The sequence below is a fragment of the Malurus melanocephalus genome, unplaced genomic scaffold (genome assembly GCF_030028575.1).
Source record: "Malurus melanocephalus ecotype Western Australia unplaced genomic scaffold, MMel_1.1 scaffold_138, whole genome shotgun sequence".
In the NCBI taxonomy this organism is placed as follows: domain Eukaryota; kingdom Metazoa; phylum Chordata; class Aves; order Passeriformes; family Maluridae; genus Malurus; species Malurus melanocephalus.
This window is the reverse complement of record NW_026623370.1, coordinates 1,382,559-1,407,367: the sequence shown is the minus strand read 5'-3', so window position 1 is coordinate 1,407,367 and position 24,809 is coordinate 1,382,559. Positions and strand designations below refer to the sequence as shown.

The 24,809-nt window shown below is 37.8% G+C and overlaps 1 protein-coding gene across 4 annotated transcripts in view; it reads left to right on the top strand.

Annotated features, from left to right (window-relative positions):
• The window catches only part of GALNT1 (polypeptide N-acetylgalactosaminyltransferase 1), a 105,949-nt gene that overhangs the window by 41,678 nt on the left and 39,462 nt on the right, over positions 1-24,809 (top strand). For 2 of the 4 annotated variants that reach the window (XM_057371031.1, XM_057371030.1), the window contains exons 2-3: positions 4,761-4,925; positions 20,788-21,016. In XM_057371031.1, the coding sequence (XP_057227014.1) occupies positions 20,878-21,016 (139 nt within the window). In that variant the 5' untranslated portion in view covers positions 4,761-4,925; positions 20,788-20,877. The remainder of the gene's footprint in view (positions 1-4,760; positions 4,926-20,787; positions 21,017-24,809) is intronic. The other 2 variants (XM_057371032.1, XM_057371033.1) reach the window with 2 other exon arrangements.

The following is a 24,809-nucleotide window of genomic DNA, read 5'->3' as shown; positions in this document are numbered from 1 at the left end:
ATCTTGACAGTTTCTTTCATGAGTTTTARGGAGATAATATGATAGCAATGTGTACTTAACACCTGTTAAACATAATACCTGTCTTTATGGTTTTGCTGATTCTATTATAAATGATGTATATGAATCTCTTTTTTTTTTTTCTTCAGATAAATTGCATGAAGGAAAAAARATGTTTGGGTTGTCTCCATTAAGAAATATTTATTCAAATGATTTTTTTTCCCATGTTTTCTGTATAAGATAAAAACATGGAGACTTACAGAACGAAATTGTGGTTATTTTGTTGGATACTTTGTTTTTTTAATGCATTTTTTGGTCACTTCAAGAACAACAGGAAGAAGATGTGGTTTTWTCAGTGTTACAAATCTGTTTTCTCCAGAGTTTTATGGCAGCCTAATAATTTAAWGCTTTTCTGTTTACTCTCTGGCACTAATTTTTCTGATCTTGTGCACATCATACCAATGTACTGAGCTGGTATCAAAAATAAGTTGATTCAATGGAGTTGGGTCCATACTTTATGATAGATGCTTGATTTTTTGTGATTGGGGAGGTGTTTCATTGAATACAGAAGAAATTGACTGTACAGACTAGAAGGGTGATACATGACTAAAAAATCATGCAGTCAATTCACGTKGTATTTAGGAAGAGGTGAAAGTGGTAAATGGGGTGTGACAAGTAAGGATAGATATTTYATTGGGCATAGATAGCTCTGCATGATTGTTCTGTTTTTAACGCTAAATGTATCAGAAAGAAGTTMTCTGCATAATAGGAATGTAAATATTGAGACTACTCAGYATAGACACTTGCTTGAATACGACACAGTTATATTTTGCCCTCTACAAACATTGTGACTGTGAATCTGGTCAGCATATTAGAGTGACTGGCTAAARTTGGTTTAGGTTTAAATAAGTTTCAAATAAACTTTTATTCATGTTTAAATGATGTCCTGGTTTTGGTTGGAATAGAATTAATTTTTTTTTTAGTAGCTGGTACAGAGCTATGTTTTGGATTCAGTATGTAAATAATGTTRATAAGACACTGATGTTTTAGTTGTTGCTAAGTAGGGCTTACTCCAAGTCAAGGAATTTTTATTACCCCGTTCTCTTGACAAGTGAGGAGGTGTCCAGAGAGCTGGGAGGGAGCATGGCCGGAACAGCTGACCCAAACTGGCCAAAGGGTGTTCCATACCATTGAACATCATACCCAGTATGTAAGCAGGAAGTGGGGGGAGATTGGAGAATTGGCCTGGGATACAAATACAGGTTGGATGGGGAATGGTTTTGTTGACGRGTGAGAAGCTCMACATGACCCAKCAATGTTCACTCACAGCCCAGAAAGCCAGCCATGTCCTTGGATTCATCCAAAGCAGCGTGGCCAGCAGGSTGAGGCARGGGATTCTGCCTCTCTGTTCTGTGAGTCCCCATCTGGAATACTGTGTCCAACTCGGGACTTCCAGCAAAGGAATCATTTGCCCTTGCTGGAGTGAATCCAGAGAGGGACACCAACATGATCAGAGGGCTGGAGCACATCCCCTGTGCAGACAGGCTGAGAGAAGACCCTGGAGAAAACAAGGCTCTAGGGAGCCCTTGGGCCTTCCAGTACCTAAAGGTGCTACCAGAGAGCTGGAAAGAAACTTTTTGCAAGAATAGATAGTGAAAGGACAAGAAGTAATGACTTTAAACTGAAAGAGGGTAAATAGATTAGATATAAGAAAGAACTTCTTTACTGTGAGGGTGRTGATGCATTGGAACAGATTGTCCAGAGTTGTTAAGGATGCCCAGTCCCTGGAAGTGTTCAAGGCCAGGTTGGATGGGGCTTTCAGACACCTGGTCTAGTGGAAGGTGTCCCTGGCCATGGCAGAGGGTTGGAACTGGATGAACTTTAGGGTTCCKTCCAATCCAAAGCCTTCTGTGATTGTGTGAAGATCAGAAATGAATAATCAAACCAGTGTAACATCCTCTGTAACAGGAAGCTTGTGGAGTGGGGAAAGCCACATGTGATACTGTCACAGAGCAAACTAAGGAAATATGGCCTAGATTAAAAAAACTATGTTAGGATGTGCATGAACTCATGAGGTTAACAGTAGCCAGAGGTTTTCTGTTTTCAGTTGTTCATTTTCATCAAGGAAAGCATATTGTATGGGATTTTGTATAGTTGTTTCAGCTAACTGTTTTTGTTCATACTGGCTAATTAGCATATGGTTAGGAAATGTGAGGACAAGACGTGTTTGGGAATAAATGCAGTTATACAGAGGTGGGACTGCAAATCAGAAAAATCCTAAATTCTGGAAAGAGGGCCTGGAAGAATGGGATTTCATTTAGAAGAGTAACTGAAATACTTTATATTTAGGTCAAAATAGCATAAAATATGGAGAATATCTGTTAAGTTCCTCCTACCACCCCATTCCTCACCATGGATTATAAAGTGAGAGCTCACACTGCAGTATTTTTGACAAAGAAGAGGTGTATGGATGTATTGGTGTGACTGGTGGTATAATCTGGAGGATGTGGAGTTGGACCTTTTGCTCTGTTCTGTTTTGTGAAGGCCAAGTATTGTATCTGTTTTGGCCATTGCACTTCAAGAAAGATGTAGGCMCACTTAGTTTGCCTCAGGAGTGTAATGACTGATGATTTAGAAAAGTTGTTATGTGCAGAAGGAATGAGCAAGTTGGCATTTCTGTAACCCAAAGAAAAGATCAAGGGAAGTCATGAGCTTTTAAGTGTGTGGAAGCTCACTACAAATAAATGAACATCTGCCCTCTCTAGCTGTGCCTTGCTTAGTAATGGCAACATGGGCCATTTCTGTGTGTCCTCTCTCCCTGTTGGGTGTTTGGGTTTGTGTTTTATAAGGGTTATTTCCAGTTTGTGTTTTATAAGTGTTATTTCCAGTCAGTGTCTGGACAGCAGTGAACAAAGAACCTGAATATTAGGATCCTTTGAAGAAATACATAAATTCTCAAAATCAGTGCAATAAGGATCTTCACCTAACCAGACATGTACAGAGAGATTCTTCAGTTTAAACTCTAGAGCAGATGGAAGATAATTTGCTCCCAGACTTGCCAGCCACTTAGCCAGTAACAGATGAGTTTCCCCACTGGTAAAATGGATTGTGTTCTCCAGTTCTCTGAGGCACCTGAGTTTTAGTGAAGAAAAGTGCTACACAAAAAGCTAATTTAACATAAGCAGTGCTGATTGTTTTTCTATGTGTATTACATGTTACAGTGTAATGTGTAGAGCCTAGTCAGATATACCATGGAAGTCTGTTTAAGCTCTTGAAGGTATCCCCTAATTTACTTTGATAAAGGAGGTTGGGCCTCTTCAGAATTATGYCATGATCTCTTATATTAACATGTTCAGAAAGGAAAAAAAAACCACAATGATTTGTGTTAGGTGTGCTGCTAGTTATGTCTTGGATCATATTTTTCTGGCCCTTTGAAGCTTCCCTATTTTTTTCAGATTTGGTAAGATTTAGTATMATTTCTAGGAGATCTTTAGCCAGTTCTTTTAATAATCAGACTTTAGGCCAAGACATTTTCCCTTTCTACTCTGATAYGCAAAAAAGTAGGAAACTGACAAGTATAACACTTACTTCATCTGCTTCAGTGTTAGGACAATAATAATAATTAATAATTAATAATTAGCAATTAATAAATAATAATTAGGTGTTGACAAACAGCTTTTCTATCACTGCCAATCTTTGCTTTCCTTACCATGTACTTCCTCCATACTGTTACGTTACCATAGTGCCAGCATCTTTTTTTTTTTTTTTTTTTTTTTTTTTTTTCCTCCCTTGTACAATATGTTTTATCTGGACAGATACACAGAGGTAATGTTTAAACAGGTAGAGCAAGAAACTTGAGTAACTTGGTAGGTTCAGACAGAATATGGCAAGTGCAAGATGCAAGCTTGTATAATATATGGCAAATATTACCGAAGTGTAGACAAATTACAACTGCCTAAAAAACTGAACAAATCTCTCTAGAATGTTAAGATGCATTCTTTACTTTTCAGCTGCTTAGAATTTCCTTCAGACGTTGTATTAACTGGGCAAAGGCAGAGATTTGAAGGAATTCATTCAATATTGCTAAAGTTTTAATGGATAAGACTTGGAAAGGCTCAAGCATCATTTTTCAGGTGTCACTTTTTTTTTTCTAGAAGTGAAAAAGCATTGCTTCTTAACCGTCAAGTCTGTGTTAGTGTAATAGCACCTTTTTTTTTTTACAAAAGCTGTCATTATAAATGCTAATGTTTAACTTGTGGGCGAGAGATGAAAGAATGTAAAAACCCCTACGTCTATAAACTAGAATATGTATAGAAAGATTTAGTCCAAAAGAGTGATCATCTGGGGAGCTGCTCATGTGAATGTGTGCTGTTTGTCGAGGAGGCTGTTTTTTCTTGCCTTACTRAGAACAATTCGTAGTTTGTTGTGCTAAGTATTCATGATTGGATAGARGACGACATATATAGAACTCAGAAATAGATAACAGCTTATTTGGGAGGACAGGCAGTCCTCCCACTTAAATCATATCATCTGGAAGGCTAAAAAATGTTGATGACTTGTTCCACCTCTCCACTCTACCCTGCATATGTTGTTTTCCTCACAAGCTCAGTTCACTGCCTCTTTTTAGAAACAATCTTTGACTCCTTCTCCCTTGCATGGGATTTTAGATTTTGAATCTTAAATGGGAAACTTTCCTCCCCTTCCACCTCGAACCCTGCCAGAATTGAGCTAGGAACTTATCTAGATTTCCATTTTTCCCCTAGGACAGCCTTAAGACCTTGCTGGTGGAAGACCTCTTTTGCTTCTACGTTCGTGTCGGAATGGCCTAGGCCAGTCTGCTGCTCTATGGTYCCTGCCTATAGCAATGTGTTGGGATTTTGCCACCAGTGCTAGTGGACCATCCAGATGGCTGTAAAGCTGCAGAGGAGGTGAGTGCAGCATGTGTTCCAACAATTTTTGATGCTTTGGGCAGGTCTGTCTGCTTTGGGTGTATCTCAGAGCAAAGGGAGCACTCAATGACTGCGTGTGTGCTATTGCTTTGTCACTGGATTGTGCTGGGATTGYGTGGCAAGGTTTTKGTAGTGGGTTAGAGGTGTCTTCTCCGAGAAGATGCTTGAAGCTTCCCATGTTTCCAGCAGAACCAGTGCTGGATCCAGAGGGATCTCCCACTGGCCAAGGCCGAGCCTATCACTTAGAGTGGCAGAGTCTCTGGGATACTGTATAGGAAATCCAGCCTGTCCCTGAAGGACTGCASCCTATGGAAGGGTGCTGGAACAGTTCATGGAGAACTGCAGCCGTGGGAAGGACTCAGGTTTGAGAAGTTTGTCAAGGGCTGTTTCCTGTGGGAGCAGGGGAGAAGTGTGAGTAATTCTTCCTCTGTGGAGGAAGGAGAGGCAGAACTGGGATGTGATGAGCTGACTGTAACCCCCATTCCCTGTTCCCTGTGCTGCTGTGGGGAGGAGAAGGTAGAGAAAACTGGCAATGAAGTTGAGCCTGTGAAGAAGGAAGGGGTGGGAGGAAGGTTTTTTCAAGATGTGGTTTTCTTTCTCATCCTACTCTGAGTTGATTGGTAATAAATTGAACTGATTTCCCCACCTTGAGTCTGTTTTACCTGTAATAGTCTCTGGTGAGAGAACTCTCCCTGCCCTTWTCTTGACCCMYRAACCTTTTGTTATATTGTCCCTCCCCTGTTCAGGTGAGGAGGGGAGCACCTGGCATSCAGCCASGGTCAATACTCCAGATGCATATTCCATCTTTTACTGTTCCTTCAGAATCCTGTTGGACCAGTTCAGTTGTCTGCAACTATTAAATAAGTTTCCATAAGAATCCTTTTAGGCATTAGGCATTACTAATTTAACATTAGTAACTAATGTTACTATTAAACTGTTACTATGGTTGTCTCTGAGTATTGGGAAGTACAGTAGCCAAGTGGATAAAGGACMCTGTTACTAGTTTTCCTAAATTTGCTTTTACCCTCTCAGTATGATACCTTGAAAAGAATTATCTAGGCCAGTGAGTTGGAATTCAGATCAGCTTTCCATCCAGATGACTTAAGAAACCATGAGTTTTGTTTTCTGTGTTTCTGCAATAAACACAGTACCCTTAAAGGTTCCTTGTCAGGCAAAAGATGATTTATTAAACTACCACTGTGTAGTCACTGGCTGTGCAGTGAGGTGTTTAACAACAGCTCTTGTGAAGCCTCCTCTGTGTGTGCATCTCCCACTCTTTTTTTTTAACCTTGATTGAAGCAAGATGGAGAACCAAAGTTTTATGGGAGGGGCAGTCAAAGATGTGATAAGACAYGTCTATTTCCTTTGGCAGGAAAGTGTAACCAGTGCAGTTGTATTAGTGTGTTAAATAGTGTTCGTCACTTGAAATCGTTGGTGTTGATGTGTTGTGCTAAGTTTTCATCTGGATTTTTTTCTTTCCTGAAACCTGTTAGCAGTTTTCATAGATCAGTTTTCACAGACTGACTTTAGAAGGACTGTTTGGGTCCAATTCTGAAGTTCAGGTTCAGCAGGGTAAAATGGGTAAAGTCTTTTTCATGTTTGGGTGGGGTTTATTCCAGTCAACTTCAAAAGATCTCACGTACTCTTAAATAAGTCAGTGCTTGAAAGGTCTGATTGGAACAATTATTAGTTTWGAGGACAGGGGGAAATGTATTGCTGCCTAATACTGTTTATTAATAGTAGAAGCTAATGAGAAAAAGAAATCTAGGGTAAAAGAAAATCAGGCCAAGTTTTAACTTCTAGGTTTACTTCTTATGGCCGCTCAAGCTGTAGCTTCACTGATAATTTCTTTTGTGGTACCCCAGTCACCTCTTCTGTGGTTGTTGACTCTAATGGTGAGTTTAATGAGGTAACAGATTTGAGTAGGATCTGTTGGGGAGAATACCTGATTGGTCTAGGTCTGCACTGAGAGGTTGAGGTGGCTGAATAAACACAACTGTCCTTGGTTATTTTTCAGTTGTGTCAGTTCTCTGATTAAGTTTCTTCATTGCTGTGTAGATTTTTGCTGGCAGAGCAGAAGGCTGGTATGTTGGAGGTGCAGCTACTTATACAGTAATAGTGTTTTGATAAATCTTTAACCATGCTCTGGCTTCTCAGCTTCTCTTCTACTCTCTCTTGTAAAGATTMTAGTGCTTTCAGAGAAGATGAAAATCTTTCAGAAAAAGCATTGGAAAGAAGTAATTTTAAATGACTTGGAGCACAGAATTCTAAATGATGTTTTAAAAATTATCTGATCTCTGATCGGTTTTAATTTAAATTTTAACAGTGATTTTATTACTCAAATTTTKTGATTACCAGTTAGTATATAGCTGAATTTCTGAAACAGCATCATATTCCTTTCTTTAATGTTTTCTGACAGATTAACCTTTTTTTATGGTGACCTGTTTGTCTCTTGGCTTCTAGTCAGGAATTAATTTTGAATTGTAAAAAACCTTAAGTTGCTACAAGCTTTATGCCTTCAAAAATCATGTGTCAAATTAAATACAKTAGCTGTTTTTCACAAAGTGCCTGGCAGTTTCTGGAAAAAAAAATTGCAAAGTAATAAGCACCTAAGTATTTGAGGAAATTTAAATAATTTACTGAAGTGTGATATATACCTGCTATACTGAATGTTCTGCTGATTGTTTTCTCTATGCAACTGTGCAGAAAATTGTTATCATCACACCTATAGGTAACTGGGGAGACAAGTGAACTCTTCCATGAAATAATCTTTCTGCCTCAAATTGCATATCCATTTCTTTGGACTGCAGTACAGCACAACAAATAAGAAATTCTAAATTTGATTTTCTGTTTTACCTTACTGATGCATTCTCTGTATCTTGATATGACTACTTTATTTAAATTTGTCAAACCTTTCTCATGCTAGGATGAAAATTTACAAGTTAGGTCAGATGGAAAACGTGCTTTGGAATCACTACCTTTAAGAGTATAGTCTTAAAATTCAATGTATGAGTGAATCTGCCATTTTTCTACTGCAGTATTAAGAAATAAAATTTGGCAGCATTTGAAAAGAAAAGCATTTATTACAGAATAATGAAAATGTARCATTTTCTTATGAAAATGAATTTGTTTAAATAATTTGTATGACCTAAGTGATTACTTTTTATTGGGATCTATTGATTTTTGTTTTCAGCATTTTCTTTCACAAATGAACTCAAAGCATGATAGGTTTGTTCTTTTGGTTCGATTTTCTTTTTTTTTTAAGTGCAAATTTTTGAAGCTGTTAACGAAATAAGATGGTTGTTTCTATAGAACTCAACTTACCTTGCTCCTTGTCAGAGTTAGGGATAGTTTGCTTACTTGAATAATAAAGTTGAAAAGGTACTGAAAAGGAGAGTATGACTGTGGTGAGAAAGTCTCAGTGTGAAACCAGCCTTTGCAGGCTTTTGTTGAAAATGGGCAGCACTGATACCTCTGTAAATTCTCTTGTGAATCAGGCATCACAGGTCAACATATAAACCTCAGTAGCTCACCTGAAGTCTGAATTCTAGAGTTTAATCTCTTGTGGAAATATCAGTACCAGTGCTAAAGAYGAAGATGTCCCAGGGACAAAGATCCATTGAAGAAGAGCCATTGCTGTATTGATCTGTTTGCAAACTATTCTAGCAATTTCTCCCTATCAGTTTCTTCTGGCCTTTTTCAGTCTTGGAAAATGTTCCCAARTTCTAAAGGATTTCCAGACCAATGCATTTATTACTCTACTTTTTTTAGCTTTTTATGTGACGGTTGTTTTCTTATTGCTCACCTTTTCAGAGTAGAACCAAAAATATGGATATTSCCTATTTTAGAAATAAGCTTTACATAGAAAAATTTATGGGTCCTTGAAGAAAATCTCATGGTTGTTCTTTTTRTATCCTGTGTACATTTGCATGGATTAACAATCAAAACAAGGAACTTAAAAGTCTGGTATTTCTCCAACTTGTATTGTCAGTGATCTGTGAAAGACGGAATTAAGAAAAGCTGCATCTAAAACAAGTGAGTCTGAGGGGGAAAGGGAAGGATGGATGTGAAGAATCTTTTTCTTAGTGAAATACTGTGCGCCTTAATTAAGTACAAAGCAGTTGTTAGCAGCAGAAGTTACCTGCTGAGCAGACAGCTTTATGATGTGAGAAAAGGCTTATCTGGGAATGTATGTTTAATAGCTGTATGGCCTTTCTGTATAAATACAGCCTTTTGCTTTCTAGGTTGACTTTTTATTTGCCTATGTMTATAAGGCAAAGGAGCATGAGTTTTTTGAAAACGATTGCAAAAATTTCATGAATGTATCACAAAATTCAACAATGCTAGCTTTTCTTCTTTTTCTCCTTGTCTGATCAGTCCTTTCTTTCTAGAGAAACATGCGTATGCTCTGACTTTTTTCTTTTTTTTTTTCCTAAACTTTTGTGGATCAAGATCTGATCTTTTCTCTGTATTTCAAAAAGTGTTTAGCACTGCAAAACTGCTGACATATTTTGGTTAGAACTTGGGTGTTTCCCTAGACATGAAGAGGTGTGGTACTTTTCAATTTTTAGCTATCTGCAGTGCCACTTTTAAAAGGATGGGAAGTAAAACTTAACTTGTTTGAGTTCTTTGCCATTTTCATTCTACCTGCAATGTCATTCCGCATTTTACTTGAGATAGTAGAACCCACCACATGTTAAATGWCTTGCTCTAATGTTTTCGAATTATATATCCTAATTTTTCAAGTCTTCATGGTTAGTCACGTGCATTATCCTATGAGCAGTTTTTAACTTGATACCTGCCTGTATTTGATTTGTCGGCAAGTTCTGCTGTTACTGTAGGCAGAATTCAGCCAGCTTCTTTAGGATAAACAGCCTGTAGCCCCAGCATATATCATAAATTTTTCTTTACCCATGKTTTTTTTCAAAGCTTTTTTTCTAAAACAATATTTTGAATATTTTCCACATATACTGAAGGCAGAGAAAAAGTGTTTTCAAAGTTATTTGGTATTTCTTCAATTTTCCCATCTATATTTTTAATCTACAGTAGAAAGTTTTCAGGGTTAGAGGTTTCTGCAGTTACTCACATAAGGATGATTGAATTTATTGACTGCAATTTGCCCAATGTTTCCAGAAGTCTCCTCTATAATATTTTTTTCCTCTAATTAGCTGACTCTGCTTTTCTTTAAATCAAATTCTTGCCCATTAGTGATTCATCTTTAATGATGGCTATTTGCCTGTGTAATTTTCTGTCATCTTTAAAAGTGTTAGAAGAATTAATGAACAATTTTATTCCACTCTAACTTGTGGCTTTGATACTTACCWAAAAAATAATCAGAAGCTTTATGGAGGTTTGATATTTTAGAATATYAAAGACTTAGCTCAAAAGCTTTAACAGTTTCTCGCAACATACAAGGAAGATGTGAAGAATGTCTTCTATAAGATTTAWTCACTTGATTGTTCAGAGCCTGCAGAGGTTTTTGTCTATGAAAAACKTGTGGCTAGCTTTGTGATGATGAATTCACTTGACCTTCAAGTAGTCAAAGATTTCTCCTTGAAGTTTGTAATTCTTTCATCCAGACACCTGAGTTTTTARTTTTCTCTCCTCTAACTTAATAGCAGAATGGAGAGTAAATTGGAAATGCTTTTGACTGTGCTCATCAGTGTTTTCAAGAAAAACTTGCTTATTTCCTCAAAATACTTCAAAAGAAATGCTGCCTGACATTTGTGAGTGTTGACAAGTGTAGACTGAAGAAAGTATAATCTGCAGAAAATTCTATTATTTGACAAATTTGTTTGAAAAGCAACCTATTGATAAGAATAGTATCCACTTTAATTCAGTCTCAGCTGATAAATTCTGAGTTTGCTGTTGGACATTTTAATGTAGAATTTGAAAACATTTTTAAAGTCAGTGTGGTTTTCTGAACCATGCAGAAAAATTATAAAGGAAGATGGAAAATATGAGCGTTGAGAGTATGAAACAGCCTGCTGTGGTTTTACTTCCACATAGTCTAATGTAGTGCATATGGTCTCTTAAAGAAGTTTGCTCATAATACTCAATTCTTTTCAGAAGGAATTTTAACTTKAAAAGAAGTCCTCTTCTACTTACAGCTCATCTGGCACCTGCCAAATTATTTAAAATAATCTTCAGAAATGTATGAATTCYTGATTATTAGAAATTCTTGACTGCTTGAATGCTTGGTTTCTTAGTGAACATGTGCCTTGTAAGGCCAAGTGATGCTGCTTTTGGCTAGAAGCCTTCAGGCTGTGTTGCATCCTGTCACAAGACTRAGTACCTAAAACCTGGGGAGGTGTTTACAGCTTTTCCTTGCAGACAGCAAATATAAGTATACWAAGAGTGTACTAATAGCCTGCTCTCTACTACTGTGACACTACTCCACTGCAATATAAACTTGGGRTAGTTTGGCTTTAAATTTCTTAAAAGACCATTTAGATCCAATAGGGAGCCTAAAATTACTTAGTTTTCAGCTGTTTCTTCTGAGTTATGGTGAACTTSCAAGGTCTGTAGTTCACATGACAAATTGTTTTTCTTGAGGAAATGGAGTTCCTCACCTAGAGCAGCTGTGTTGATGTGACCTCGATTTTCCTCTAGAAGTCCTGTAGTGTTGGGGTTGAAAGACCAGCTAGCACAGCTCTTCAGGGATTTATTAAAGGCTGCAGTTGTTTTATAGCTCTGGGATGCTGATCGGCCGGAGTGTTGCTGTGCTGGAAAAGCTAAGTGCTGGGTCACCATCTGTGACTCTTCCAACAAGAAAAACTATTTCAGTGGTYGAGTCCACTTTGGCTTTCTAGGCTGCTGTGAAGGGTAGCAGAAGGCTCAGATAGGTCTTACTGATGCATCTTCAGCCATTAATTATTGCATGTCAGGGGTTTATGAGCTTGGTRTTTAAATCATCTCTTGCTGCTGTTAACAACAAAAGCTTTTCACTCATGAATTGCTCATTGTCTTCACGCTGCCTCTGATACTCAGTGATGAAAATACTGCCTGTATTCTCTAGCTGGCTGTTACTCTTAGTCAAGCACCCTCCRTAGTCCTCCCAGAGTGTGCATGTGAAGTAGCTGTGGCTTTGAAGAGGAATGTTTGTTCTCTGTCAGCACCTGAGGTGTCAGTAACCAAATTTAAGACTGCAGTTGTTTCAGGAAAAGGAATGACTGTCTTTTGGCTTATAAATCTGCTTTCCTAAAAGGATTGCCTATTCTGCACCTGTCAGGAGAGGCAATTCTGCTGTTCCACATAAGAGGRAAAAGATTTGAATAGTAGTGGTTTGAACTTATCAGCCAGTACCGTAATGCCCAATAACTTAATGTCCATACAAACACCTACTTCTCTTTGCTTCAGGGTGTTATATATCTATATTCATCTTGTTATGTGTTGCAGTTAACCTGGGCTAATGATGTATTCCACATATTTGAAGCAGTACTGTAAAAAGATGTATGGTTGCTTTTTGTTATAGGATTGGCAATAWTAAATAATGTATTCTGATTTCTCACTGGATGTAATAGAAGTATATTTTAAATTTTAGAGCAGTGGAAAGAATGGGAATGTGTGAAGAATCCCTGAAATGTCTTGTTTTAGATAATTCTTATGCAACCTGTAGAACAACAGAGAAAAATTGAGTTGTTGCCTCAGACATTTGAAATTTACTTCAAAGTCATAGAATAGACAGCTAGTGAATCTCAGCTGATTATATGACAGCGGTAATCTTTGTACTTTTATTGTATTCCTAATTTCCAAATTTTAGCTATCCTCTTGAGCTCTTGCAATATTTACAATGATCTTCTGATAGGGAATATTTCATCTCCCTCCTGGATCAATTTATTCCTTTTCTTGCATAGCAAAAATGGTTGTAAAAAAAAAGAATGTAAATCCAAAATCTGTGATTTGAATTRGTTTGAACTTTTGATTTGATTAAAATATTGCTCATCTGGTCCTTTGAAACCTTTCCCATTGCAGTTTCCTCCTTCAAGCAAGCCAGGGCTTTCTTAAAGTCAGTCTGAAAAGGTCTGACTATGACTGGGAAAAAGTATCATTTAAGTGGTTTCAAAGGTTTTCATTTTAGCAGTTGTATAAATAATCTTTTATTCAAAAATGCTCTATTGAGGGGATTTGGCATGCTTACAAACTCATTTGATAAACCATTAAGCACCGATTTGCAAAATTATAAACTGTTTTCGGAAGTTCAATGACTATAGTTAAGATGTTTATGAAAACTGTGGGTACCRAAATAGTATTGTATTTTCAATTAATTTTCTTGCATTGGCTGAAAGAACTTGTTTTAAAAGTCAAACTTTTTAAAAGCCAGTTTTTTCAATTCAGAAATGTTATTTCCTTACTGTGTAGAAGTATTTAGAGCTAATAATAAAAGTTTAGAGGTGAAGACTACTTGTGTAAGAAGGTCCCTTCCAACCCACAGTCTTCTACGATTCTGTGATCCTAAGTAGGGAGAATAAGATGTTCAAGTACACAGTGACTTAGTTCCATACAGTTATAAACAGTTTGACAAAATTGTGGTTGAAGTGCATACCTGTTGTTCCATTTCTGGTATTCCTTTTCTATGTGATGAGACAGATTTTTAACCTCACAAGAGCTTCATCTTTTATAAGCATAATGATATATTTTATTTATCTGTAGGAAAGGAGGTRTGAACCAATAGCTTCTGCCTTGGTGTTTGGAGTTCATCCCTGTTTTTCAACTGTAGTCAGCTGCTCCTATGTTTGTGTTATTCTGCCTTTATTCCAAGGCCTACCAGTTTTAGAAACATAATTGATAGTTTTTTCAAATGGTCAATTAAAACATTGACTTATGATTTAAAAAATCTCTTCTGATGAAGTAGAAGTGTAGTCTTCCTACACAGAGCAAGAATAGAAATTTATTTTACTGGCTTMCATTTCTCAGGTTTTTCTGAAGAGCAGGTTTGCTTTTAATGAATTGTTTTCATACTGTTCAGGCTAGTATGATCTGCTTTCTCTCATCACCTCCTCAGAACTTACTTGCTGAATTGTACTGAACAGATGAATACTAAAACCTTGTATTATATAACTTCTGAGCAGAAGAGTAGTGGCATCCTCAAACTCTTCAGTATTATTTTTGCCTGTTCAAATTTGCCTGCATGCATTTGTGTTTCTGTGAAGAAGATGGAGAATAATGCATTTTCCACAGGTGGTGGTATGACCTTCTGATTTAATTTTTTTTTTCGCTTTCTTTTGTAGCTTTGAAAGGTAGTACTTTTGTTTATCCTCAACCTGACCTGTTAACTGATGTTCTGAAGGTAATGAGTTCTCTGCAAACAAGCACTAAAACCAATTTAGAGCATGGGCCAGTAAAAAAGAACAAAAAAAACCCTATCAGTGCATTAGCAAATGTAGTTCTGAAATCTGATTGTAGCATTGTCATCACTTCTGWTTTCAAATATAGGTGTAACAAACAGGCCTCATTATTAATACAGAGACTTGGAGTCGTAGACAATGCTCATGACAATTTTTATTGGCTTGATTTTGTAGAAGTTTGCTCAAAAATCCATACATATGCCTAATATGTTACCTTACAGTATGCCAGTCTTTTCTCCTTCATTGCTRAGTAGACTGAGAAGCTGAAAATTCAGTTTTGTGTAGGCCATCAATCTTTCCTTAGATGCTGTTCAGTTAATCGTTTTCCATTTGGTTTAAATTGATATTAATAGCTTAAACATAGCAAATGTTGYGTCAGGATTTTGATGAGCCCTTACTTTGTGCCAGCTTCTGTTTATTCATATCTGAAAGTCTGGAAAACAAACTTTACATCAGCTTTGTCTGGTTACGTGCTGCAACCAGTGTAGAACCCTGATTTAGCTGAGTAACGGCAATGAAGTCCTTTGTCAAATCTGCTACAAAGTCATATTGAAGACWGATCACTGGTATAAACAAAGATAAAGTTGATCCAAAGACAAAAAAATGAYTGAGCAGTTGTGTGTCACACTGAAAAAGAGTAAGTTTTCTTTCCCATGCCAACTGTTTGTAAAAGAGGTGGTTAAGTGAAACAGTGCTCTTTATATGAGCAGTAATTTTAAAGATGACCTTTTTCTATAGTGTCAAATGTATCACGGATTTTGTCACAGGGAAAAGAAATTCACTTGACCTTCAGAAGTAACAAGACTTGAATRTACCCATTTTTCCTCTTTTCATTTTATTCTTGATAAAGTACAGGCTTTGTTTCTACCCTTTCCAAGGTGCTTTTCATACTCCTTTTTCTTCCATGGTGTAAGAGTTTTGTCATCTATAATTCAGTATTTTGAAGGGATGAAAAATACTTGGATTTTCAAAAATGTTCAGTTTTATTACATTACTCTGTAGGTAAATGYAATTATTAAACCTGTGCATTTGGGGATTCTTTCTGTGGTTGCTGGGCTGGTTTATAGATACAGTTGACTTTCTTTGCCACAAGGACACTGCTGATTCATTTTAAATTTGCTGTCAGGCTCCAAAAGTTTCTTTCTGCAGACCAGCTTCCTAGCATCGTAATACCCAGCGCATATGGATAATAATCATAGAATGGCTTGGGTTGGAAGGCATCTCAAAGATCAATCTCCCTGCCATAGGCAGGGATGCCACCAGCTAGATCAGGTTGCTCAGGACCCCATCCAACTTGGCCTTTGGATAAAGGAATTTGTACTTTTAGTTACTAAAGTTTTTGAGGTTTTAAACTGCCTGTTCTTTTAGCCTTTGGATGTTCCTTGAATCAGGCACCCAGATCCATTCCTGCATACTGTTTCAGGGTATTGTCTGCATGCTCCACCCCAGCTGGGTGTCATCAGCAACCTTTGGAGCATGCTTTCAGTCCCATCCTCCAGCTTCTCAGTAAACACACTAACAAATACCAGCTCTAGTTTTGGCCTCAGACAGCTGCCATCAGTGGTTCTGTCAGCTGGACTTTGTGTTGCTGGTCAGAACCCTTGAAGCCTGGTGGTCCAGCGAGGAGTMCACCCCCCTGACAGCCCACTTCTTCAGATTAAATCTCATTAAGTTCTGAAGTACTCCGGAAGACTGTCACAGTCCCTGTTGAAGTTAGTGCAAGCAACGTTCACTGCTCTTCCCTTGTTCACCAAACAAGATGCCCTCCTTGAAGCAAGTTACCAAGTTGTTAAAATATGACATGGCATTGGTGTGTCGGTACTGCCTGTTCCTCTTTTGGTTTTTGAGTTGTGGCACTCTGTTTGGGGTTGGCCTTGTTTTTACTTTATTGGWTTTTGGTTTGGTTCTTTGTGTGTTTGTGTGTAAGATTTCTCATATAATATTTGCAAGGACTGAAGTGAGACTGACTAACAGATGGTTCTCCAGGTTCTGCTTTTCCTTCTTGATTATAACTTTTTTCCTGWTCTCGAAGATGAGGAAACTCTGGATCACCATTTCAGGCCTTTCAGAGATGACAGAGAATGGCCCTGCGGTAAGATCAGCCTGCTCCTTCAGCACACTCAGATGTTGCCTTTCTGGTTCCATGGAGTTGCTCATGTTCAAGTGGCTTAAGAGATCCCTGACTCTGTCTGTCTTGTATGTGCAATTTCACTCTCACAGACTCTGCCACWCTGATATGGGACACCCCATAACAAAGGAGATGGAAAAGGCATGACTATCTTAACAAAGGAGGTGGAAAAGGCATGAGTATCCTAGCATTTTGACATGCTGAGTACTGGATCTGTGTTATTCTCAGCCTTTTTTTTTTTTTTTTTTTTTTTTTTTTTTGCTAACCTTAAGGTGCCTTTCTTGTTGCTGTTATTGTTTCATTCAAACTTGTACTCCAGGATTGTCTGAGAACCTCCTCATGCGCTCAGGAAATGTAACTCAGGCACATTCATCAGTCTTTCAACAGCATCTCAGGCACTATAAGTGTTCCAGAAAGGCACATCTTCAGGCTTTCCTTCTCTTACCACAAGTCGCTAATTTCCTGTATTTCTCTCTCAGCCCCCATCTTGGGAGTCTCCATCCACTTAYCCTTTGAGTGCAATCCCTAGCTGTCTTCTTTTTTTGCATCATGGGGCTCAGACTTRTGGCACTTCAAGGTCTCTGTGAAGATTCATCCCTCTACTGCTTGTGCTTGCTCACTTTGCTTCACAGCCTCTTCCACTGAAGAAGCAACACCACCACCACCTCTCCAGCCCCAGAGGGAGGAACCAAACATACAACCCAAGCCCTGGATGATGGAGCGCTCTTCCCAGAGCTCTGGGTCAAAGTTCTGGTGTGCTAAGAGCAGTAGCTTCATCAGAGTTTCTGGGMTTCTCTGCTTCACTGCTGTGCTGCCTGAATTCTGCTGGGAAGCAGATGGAGTGTGCTGTCATAAAACCAGTGGTAAAAACACAGTGTAATTCATGAGATGGTAGATTGCCTAAGGGAGTGAGAACCTTGCCTAAAGGTACAGGGAAGGTCCTTATCGATGGAAAACAGTGCGTGTTGAACTTTTGCATCGCTGTCTTTTCATCATTTCCCTGAACCCTCAAAGGATTCCAAGGGTTTGCAAAGTGTCTCTTTGACATTTCACTGAACTGACAAAGGAATTTCTTGTGTTAGAGGCAGTTATACCACCAGGCTATGCATTCTAAAACACTTGATGTGGTTGGCATTTTTATGGACAGAAAGTCTATAGATTATGGTTCTCCTGGTGTCTTGCTAATTGAGGACCCYTAAGCACTGTCCTCTTGTGTGTTTCACAGTTTGACAGCCTAATTTCTCACAAGTCTGAACTTCAAGAAGTCTGAAATTATAAGAATTGATACAATTTTCTTTCAAAACACATTTTTATTAGCATTTGTGCTCTTTAATTACAAGCAGGGTGGTGATACGTCTTGATTCTTTGTCGAATTACTTTTGTGGTGCCCCAGTTTGGAGCAAAAAAACCCCTATTTTATGAAGAATTTAAGTGAATCATGCACTGTGTCAGACAAGTTTTGTCTGTATACAGTATTTGATTGTGCCAGTGGTTGATATGGATATCTAGGGCAGAGAATGGGGGAAATTGTAATGCTGCAATTACAATGGTACTCTCCTGCAATGTAGTGACTTGAAGTTCACAGTCAGGGACTGCCCGAAGTAGGGATAAGGACTTGGTGTTTAATAGCTGATGAAGAGACTTGCAGCTCTGGCAGGGGATGGTGGGAGCAGTTCCCCTGGGTCACTACACATTACAGGGAACACATTCCTTTTTGGGTTTTAACCTCTTGCTGCTAAATTCACTTGATTTCTGCCAATATAAGAAGAAGGAGTAAAAGGCAACAGTTGATCTCTATTTACCATCTCTGTACAGCTTTTGATTTTATAGACCTGCCACTCGATTTAGGTTACATCTTTTCCAGCCAGGAAAAACGCTACTTTCATCTTATAATGAAGCTGTTCTTTGTTGTATTCATCCTTTTGCACTTCTCACTTGTTCCTTCTAATCCTTCTGTATCCTTTCTGAAATGACAAGACTGGATGTTCATACAGCACTCAAGATGAGAAAGCAGGTACTGTGTATGGCACGGTGATGGTTTGGTTTCTATTTTCTACATAGTAGTCTGTAACAAATTTATTTTTCTTTCAATGCTTCTGATGGTTTTACAGAACTTTACAGTACAGCTATCAAGATCCAGAGTTCACATGTCTATTAAAAAAAACAAACAACCAACCAAAAAACCCCAAACAAACAACCCTTAGGATTTTTTCCTTATTGTTTGTGGTAATTTCACCTGCTACTTTATCATCAAGTTTTTACAGGTTATTTTGCCGTTCTTAATTTTGTACAGTCATCCCTGTACACCAAAACAATATAGATGCAGACTGAGATTCCAGACTAAGTTAATTCTTGGCATTTGATGTGCACCTATGAGGGAAGCAGGGATATACACTCTTCTAGCCTTGTAAAAGTAGAAGGCCACAGGCTCCTATGTTGCTGTGCCATCCAAACCTGTGTGACTTCAGGGTAGAGGGATGCATGGAGTATCTGCTGCCRATAAGAAGAAATAAGCTCTATTTAGAAAAGGGATGTCATGATATTTTCCCYTAATAAGGATGGGGGGAGACAGGGGTCAAATTATGACAGTGAAGTACYGAAGGAGGGGCAGTCTTAACAATGCAGGCTTTTTATGAGATTTTTGCACAGTCATAGCTGACATGCTGACAGCCAAGCCCTTTGCAGCAGCCACTCTCTCACTCCCCACCACCCCAATGGGATGGAGGAGAGAATGGGAAGGTAAAAAAGAAAAATAAGTTGAGTTAAAGCAAAAGCTGCACAAACAAGCTAAATAAAAGATGGAATTCATTCACTACTTCCTGTGGACAAATAAATGTTTAGCCATCCCCAGGAAAGCAAGGCTCCGTCACATGTAACGATGGCTTGGGAAGAAAAAAGGCTGTCACTCCAAACATCCCCCTCCTTCTTTTGTTCTTTCTCCAGCTTTATATGCTGAGCTTTATATGATTCCATATGGGATGGAATATCCCTGAAGTCAGTTGAGGTCAGCTTTCCCTGCTGTGTTCTCTCCCAGTCTCTTGTGCACCCCCAGCCTCCTCACTGGTGGAATGGGATGAAAAGCAGAAAAGTCCTCGACTTTGTGTAAGCCCTGCTCAACAGTGACAAAAACATCCCTGAATTATCAACACTGTGTCCAACACAAATCCAAAACTTGGCCCCTGCTGGTTACAGTGAAGGAAATTAACTCTACCCCAGTGCAATCAGCACAATGGCTTGTGATTAAAGTTCTCTTTTTCAGTAAATTCTTCAGTTTTCATTGAAAGCATGTAAGAAAATTGTGTGTCTGAAATTTGTAAAACCCTAGTGTGTATTTGAAGTCTCTCTATTTTATTCCCTTTATTTTCTAAGTTAAGAGTATCTGCAATTTTGATCTTAACTGGTAAGCTGTTCCCACTAGTAAACATTCCAGGAGTACTTTGAGTTGAAATATGTCAGCAGTGGTAGAAAAACTGTTGGTAAAAAAATTAAAAATTAAACCCCTCCATATTTTAGTGTGAGGAAACTCAAAGCTGTTCTCAGTTCTGCTCTACCAGTCATAGAAATATGCAGTCTTTGTAATGAAATCTGTAATTTGAGTAGGGCAAAAGAGAATTTCAAAGSCTGGCATTCTAAAATTGTGATGTATACATGTTGAAAAATGTATAAAGTTTACTTTACAATGAAACATTAAGCTATTAAAGCCTCTTTAAATGTCAGAATTACTAACTTTATCTTTGAATGTTGTAAGAGATCATGGTGGCTTATGGGTACTTTGTTCACCTTGCCTGCTGTTTAGCCTTACCAAAAGGGATGTTTATTTTTGGYTTGCTGGAAGTAAAGCATTTGTCTTTGTGATGAATGTGTATATGCCATTAGACCCTGTGTGAAATCCTGGCATTTGGAGGCCAGTGTTCCTAGTGATGGACCCAGAACATCAGCATGTGCTACACAGGCGAAGCATGAGAAATATTAGCCATGAGATTCACAGTAGGTTGATACCCTACTTCCTGAGAAGTTCCTGGTTTTCATTCATTTAGGTTGTTCTGGTTTCCAGAGGATTCAGAGGGTTTTTTCTGATGTCATTAGGTGTGCTTACCTTCTTTGCCAGTGGCTCAGCAGAGGACTCTGGTCACTCATTTGAACGTTTCAAATGATGAATGTTAACATAATAAAGGACTGGAGTGAAGCTGTTATAGTTTACCCTGTTCCCTTAATCTCCCTGAAGTGCACAGAACATTCATTTTCTTGCGTACATCATTTGGGAATCAAATTGTTGCCTTTAAAATGGAATTAAAATTTCTGCTTTTAGAATTTGTCCTCAGGTWAATTTTGTGACTTMTTTTTCTTCTTTTTTCTTTTCTTCCAGATATAGAACGTGGTCTCTCAAACTGGATTAAAACAACCTATTGATATTTTTATTTATACTTTTTTATTTTTGTATTTGACTTAAAGTGCCATGAAAAAATTTGCATATTGCAAGGTGGTCCTTGCCACCTCTTTGGTTTGGGTCCTTCTGGATATGTTTTTATTGCTGTACTTCAGTGAATGCAATAAATGTGATGAGAAAAAGGAACGAGGCCTGCCTGCTGGAGATGGTAAGTTTTCTGCCTGAGTATTCTTTAAATTACTCTCCTTTAAAATTGCACACTTTTTAAATATAAGGGATCTTTTTTTCCCCAGCAGTGTGTAGCATTATGTCAGCATTTAGGTGTTACAGAACGTTCCATGTTTCTTTGAATGACTAGGGAATAACCATGTTGCCTGAGATGTATGTTGCAAAYTTAAAAAGCTTAAGATGTAGAATTTTAAGCATTAATATATATGGAAAAAACCAAAAAGCTATGCAACAAGAAGTTCAGAAATATAAGCAATGTTAATGCAGTCTAAAGCATATTTTAAATTTCCATGAAGGAAATTTCCACTTTCTACAAAGTGAGAAAGCAAAGACACTATTAACTGCACTAGACTTGCTGGCAAAACAAATCAAACCAACAGCCAAGCTCACTTACCTGCCTGYCCTTGCAAAAAAAGACTTCAACCAATCAAAGCACAAAACACCCCCTGCCCCACGACCCCCCTAAACCAAAAATTGGACATTGACTAGAGCAATAAAGCACAGTRAATATTGTAATGAAAAGGTTTATGATGATAGAATGAATTTGGATGTAAAAGTGACAAAAATGAGCACATGCTCATGTACATAACTTTTAAGTGAGAGCTGTATTAGTCAATGCTAAAGGTCTTCAGATAAGCTTTCAGTTTTGTATCTTCATTTTTGAGTACCAATTAGATGAGCTGAGTGTGGGGTTGTTTTGTTTTGTGTTTTTTTGACAGCACTACTATTGATGTTGCCAACTTTATTTTTAGGAAGTTAGCACATGGGAGAAAAGATTGGTGCAGGGAGATTTCTCATCTTTGCARTGTCTCAGCATATGCATTTAGAACTGCTACCCCCAGTTTGTTTGTGCAACATCTAATTTTTTAGTTTGGTGTCTCTCCCACCAAAAAGGCTGTGTCTTTTTGTTTCACTGCTGTTATTGGAAACCTATGCAGTGATGCTAATTGTTAAGTCAAATCAGCCAACTGCACTCAAGACCATTGCTTTCCATCACAAAAAAAATTTTYACCAGTTGACATCTGCTATGAACCTTGACCTTCCTGGGAAATTTTATGGACTATTTTAAGAATTATGTTGCTCTGTTACAGAATAACACTGGGGAGATATTTAGGAAATGTCAGATTTGGTTTACTTGTTTTCTTTCCCTGTGATGAAAACAAGCCAATAAATCCCCACAGAGAGCACTGTATAGAATGCAGAATTTCTGTGCTCAGCACCTCTGGGCTGTTGTTTCCACAATACATGCAAACATTTTAAAGAGGTTCTAATCTGCCTGAATTTTGCAGAAGTAACTTAAATTTTCCGTTGCTTGCATTTCATGTTTTGGGTTTCTTTTTTAGTAAGCAGAAAGTGGTGAGAAAATTAATTAGGCTCATGTAGGAAGTATGTCTTCTACAGGAACTCAGGAACTCTATTTTTGTCCTCTTAATTTTTTTTTCCCTCCACAAGTTTGGAAATTCTTATGATAGTAAGACAATGACTGATGTGTTATTATTTACGAATAGATCCACTTTTTGAATTCCTATAAAGCAGATAATTTACACCAGCAAACAGCAGGTGAAGTCAATATATATCAGCTTAGTGTGCTACATTGACGATGTTGAAATTTCAGATGAGTTTCCATGAAGTCATTAGGGGAACCTTCAGGTGAGGGAAAGTCTTCAGTTTTGACAGATTAGTATTATGACTTTCTCTGTGCAACACTTKTTTTACTTAGTTGAGTACAGTCCTCATTCTGACCTTTACCCAAACCCATGTGTATTAATATTCTTGATCTATATTTTTGATATCTTATAGTTGACAGGTAAACAAACAAATGAAAAACTCCCAAACAAACCCTTGTCTATAGTTTTGGACATTATCTTGTTTTTAAACAGCTGAGATATAGTTAGGTACGTGCTGAAACAGGTCTGCTAGAAACTTTGGTTGATCCTGTGACATTTCCTTTTAACCGTGGTGGATGCCTGATCATAGATATTTTTACTTGTTCCAGTAGTTCACTGACTTGGAAACTGTTGTGAATTTATTCCTGCTCAGAATGCCTAGAGTCTTCTCAGATAACATTGAGGCTATTTTGTCTGTGAAGATTTTATCAAAATCTGCTTTTTCAGTTCACTTTTTCCTCTGCTTTTAATTTCCATAATTGAATTAGTTTTCTTGATTCAGCATAAATTATGCAAGTTTTCTGAATTTAATAGCCTCTTGTCCATGTCACTCCGGTGTATAGCTTCTCTTTGTAATTCATGGAAGAATTCCATGGCATTTAATGAAGCTACTCAACATGTAAGTTTTTCTGAGAGTTTGTTTATTTTAGGTTGTGCTTGTCTAGTTGGAAAAATCGGTCTTTAGCTATTTCAGCAAGAGCAAAGGATTTTGAGGATAATTTTGGCCAGTTTGAGCTTTCATGAAGTCAGAAGGATGTTTTCTATRGGTCTTTAATACAAAAAATGGAGAGATTTTCTTTTTTAGGAATAGATAAGAGCCATAGTCAAAATTGCCTTTGAGAAAAATCTTTTTCCTTGGTACTGATGGTATAATATACTACCATTTGAAATCATGAACTTCAGCTTGTGTCCAATATTGGATTTTAGGTATACTGCTGTTATATTTTAAAAGTAARCAATGGTAAAGAAATGTGCAACTGTGGAAAACTCAGCATACGTGATAATGGGGAACTGTGAGAGAAGTGAGATAAAAGTGTTTGTGTCTCCTGTCACAGAGACTGAGGGCTGGRAGTCGAAATGACCAAAGTGTGGAGCTGAGGGGACACAAGGTGAGGTAGAAAAGGGACAGGCCACTAGCCAGGCTGACCTGGATGGTGCACACCCCTTACCCAAAATGCCACACATGGTCTTCCTATTCACACAACTTCTCTTTCTTTAAGGTATTTTCCTTTCTGTAATTTCTGATGATTCATCAGTCAAATTCACAAAAGAGTAATTAATTGTTGCCTATGGAAGGCTATTTCTGTAAGTTTAAAGATTGCTAYGAATTGGAAAGAAAATCCAGATCACATAATCTCCATGTTACATAGTATTTTTTTTTTCCAAACCATGTATTCTTAGGATAGCTAGTTGAGCGTTACTGTTTTCAGATGGGGATTGGCATTTCAATTTCAATTTCACAGCCTGAAATAGAACTTAACGAATAGGCGTAAACAAGTTCCAGACTAGGAGAAAGGGTTCAAGCWGTTCTCTAACAATACAATAAGGGACCACTCCTGTTAACCAAATATGCCCAGGTAGAATTTCTAAATTGTGTCTTGGTTCTGAATAATCTCATCTGCATGAAAAAACCCTAAAAAKAAAAGCAGGCAATTTCAAGATACAAAACACAGGTTTAATTTTTGAGAGTGTGAACCATCCATCACCAGTCTTGTTCTGTTAAAACTGAGCTGTGTGTAAGTGACAGAACTTCTCTGAACTTTTACTTGTAATTTTGTAATTATAGTGATGCCTCCACAGGTCACTGCACTTTGCATTGCTCATTTTACATGGGCCCTAAAGACAAGTAACCAGGAGAGTCCACCTTTTTTTCCTGGCTTTTAGATGGTCTTAGATTTTGRAGTATCTGGTTTTCATCAGGTATATTGGTAAAAAGAAATCTGTAATCCACAGACATAAAGAGCTTCTGATCTTTTAATGAAGATCTGGAAGAGATCAAGTCCTCTTTGAAACTAATGGTTTAACGATACAAGTAAGAAATATCTATAAATACATTACTAGATTTCTTRTTTGATCAGGTGGTGATTCAGTCATTCATTTAGTTCT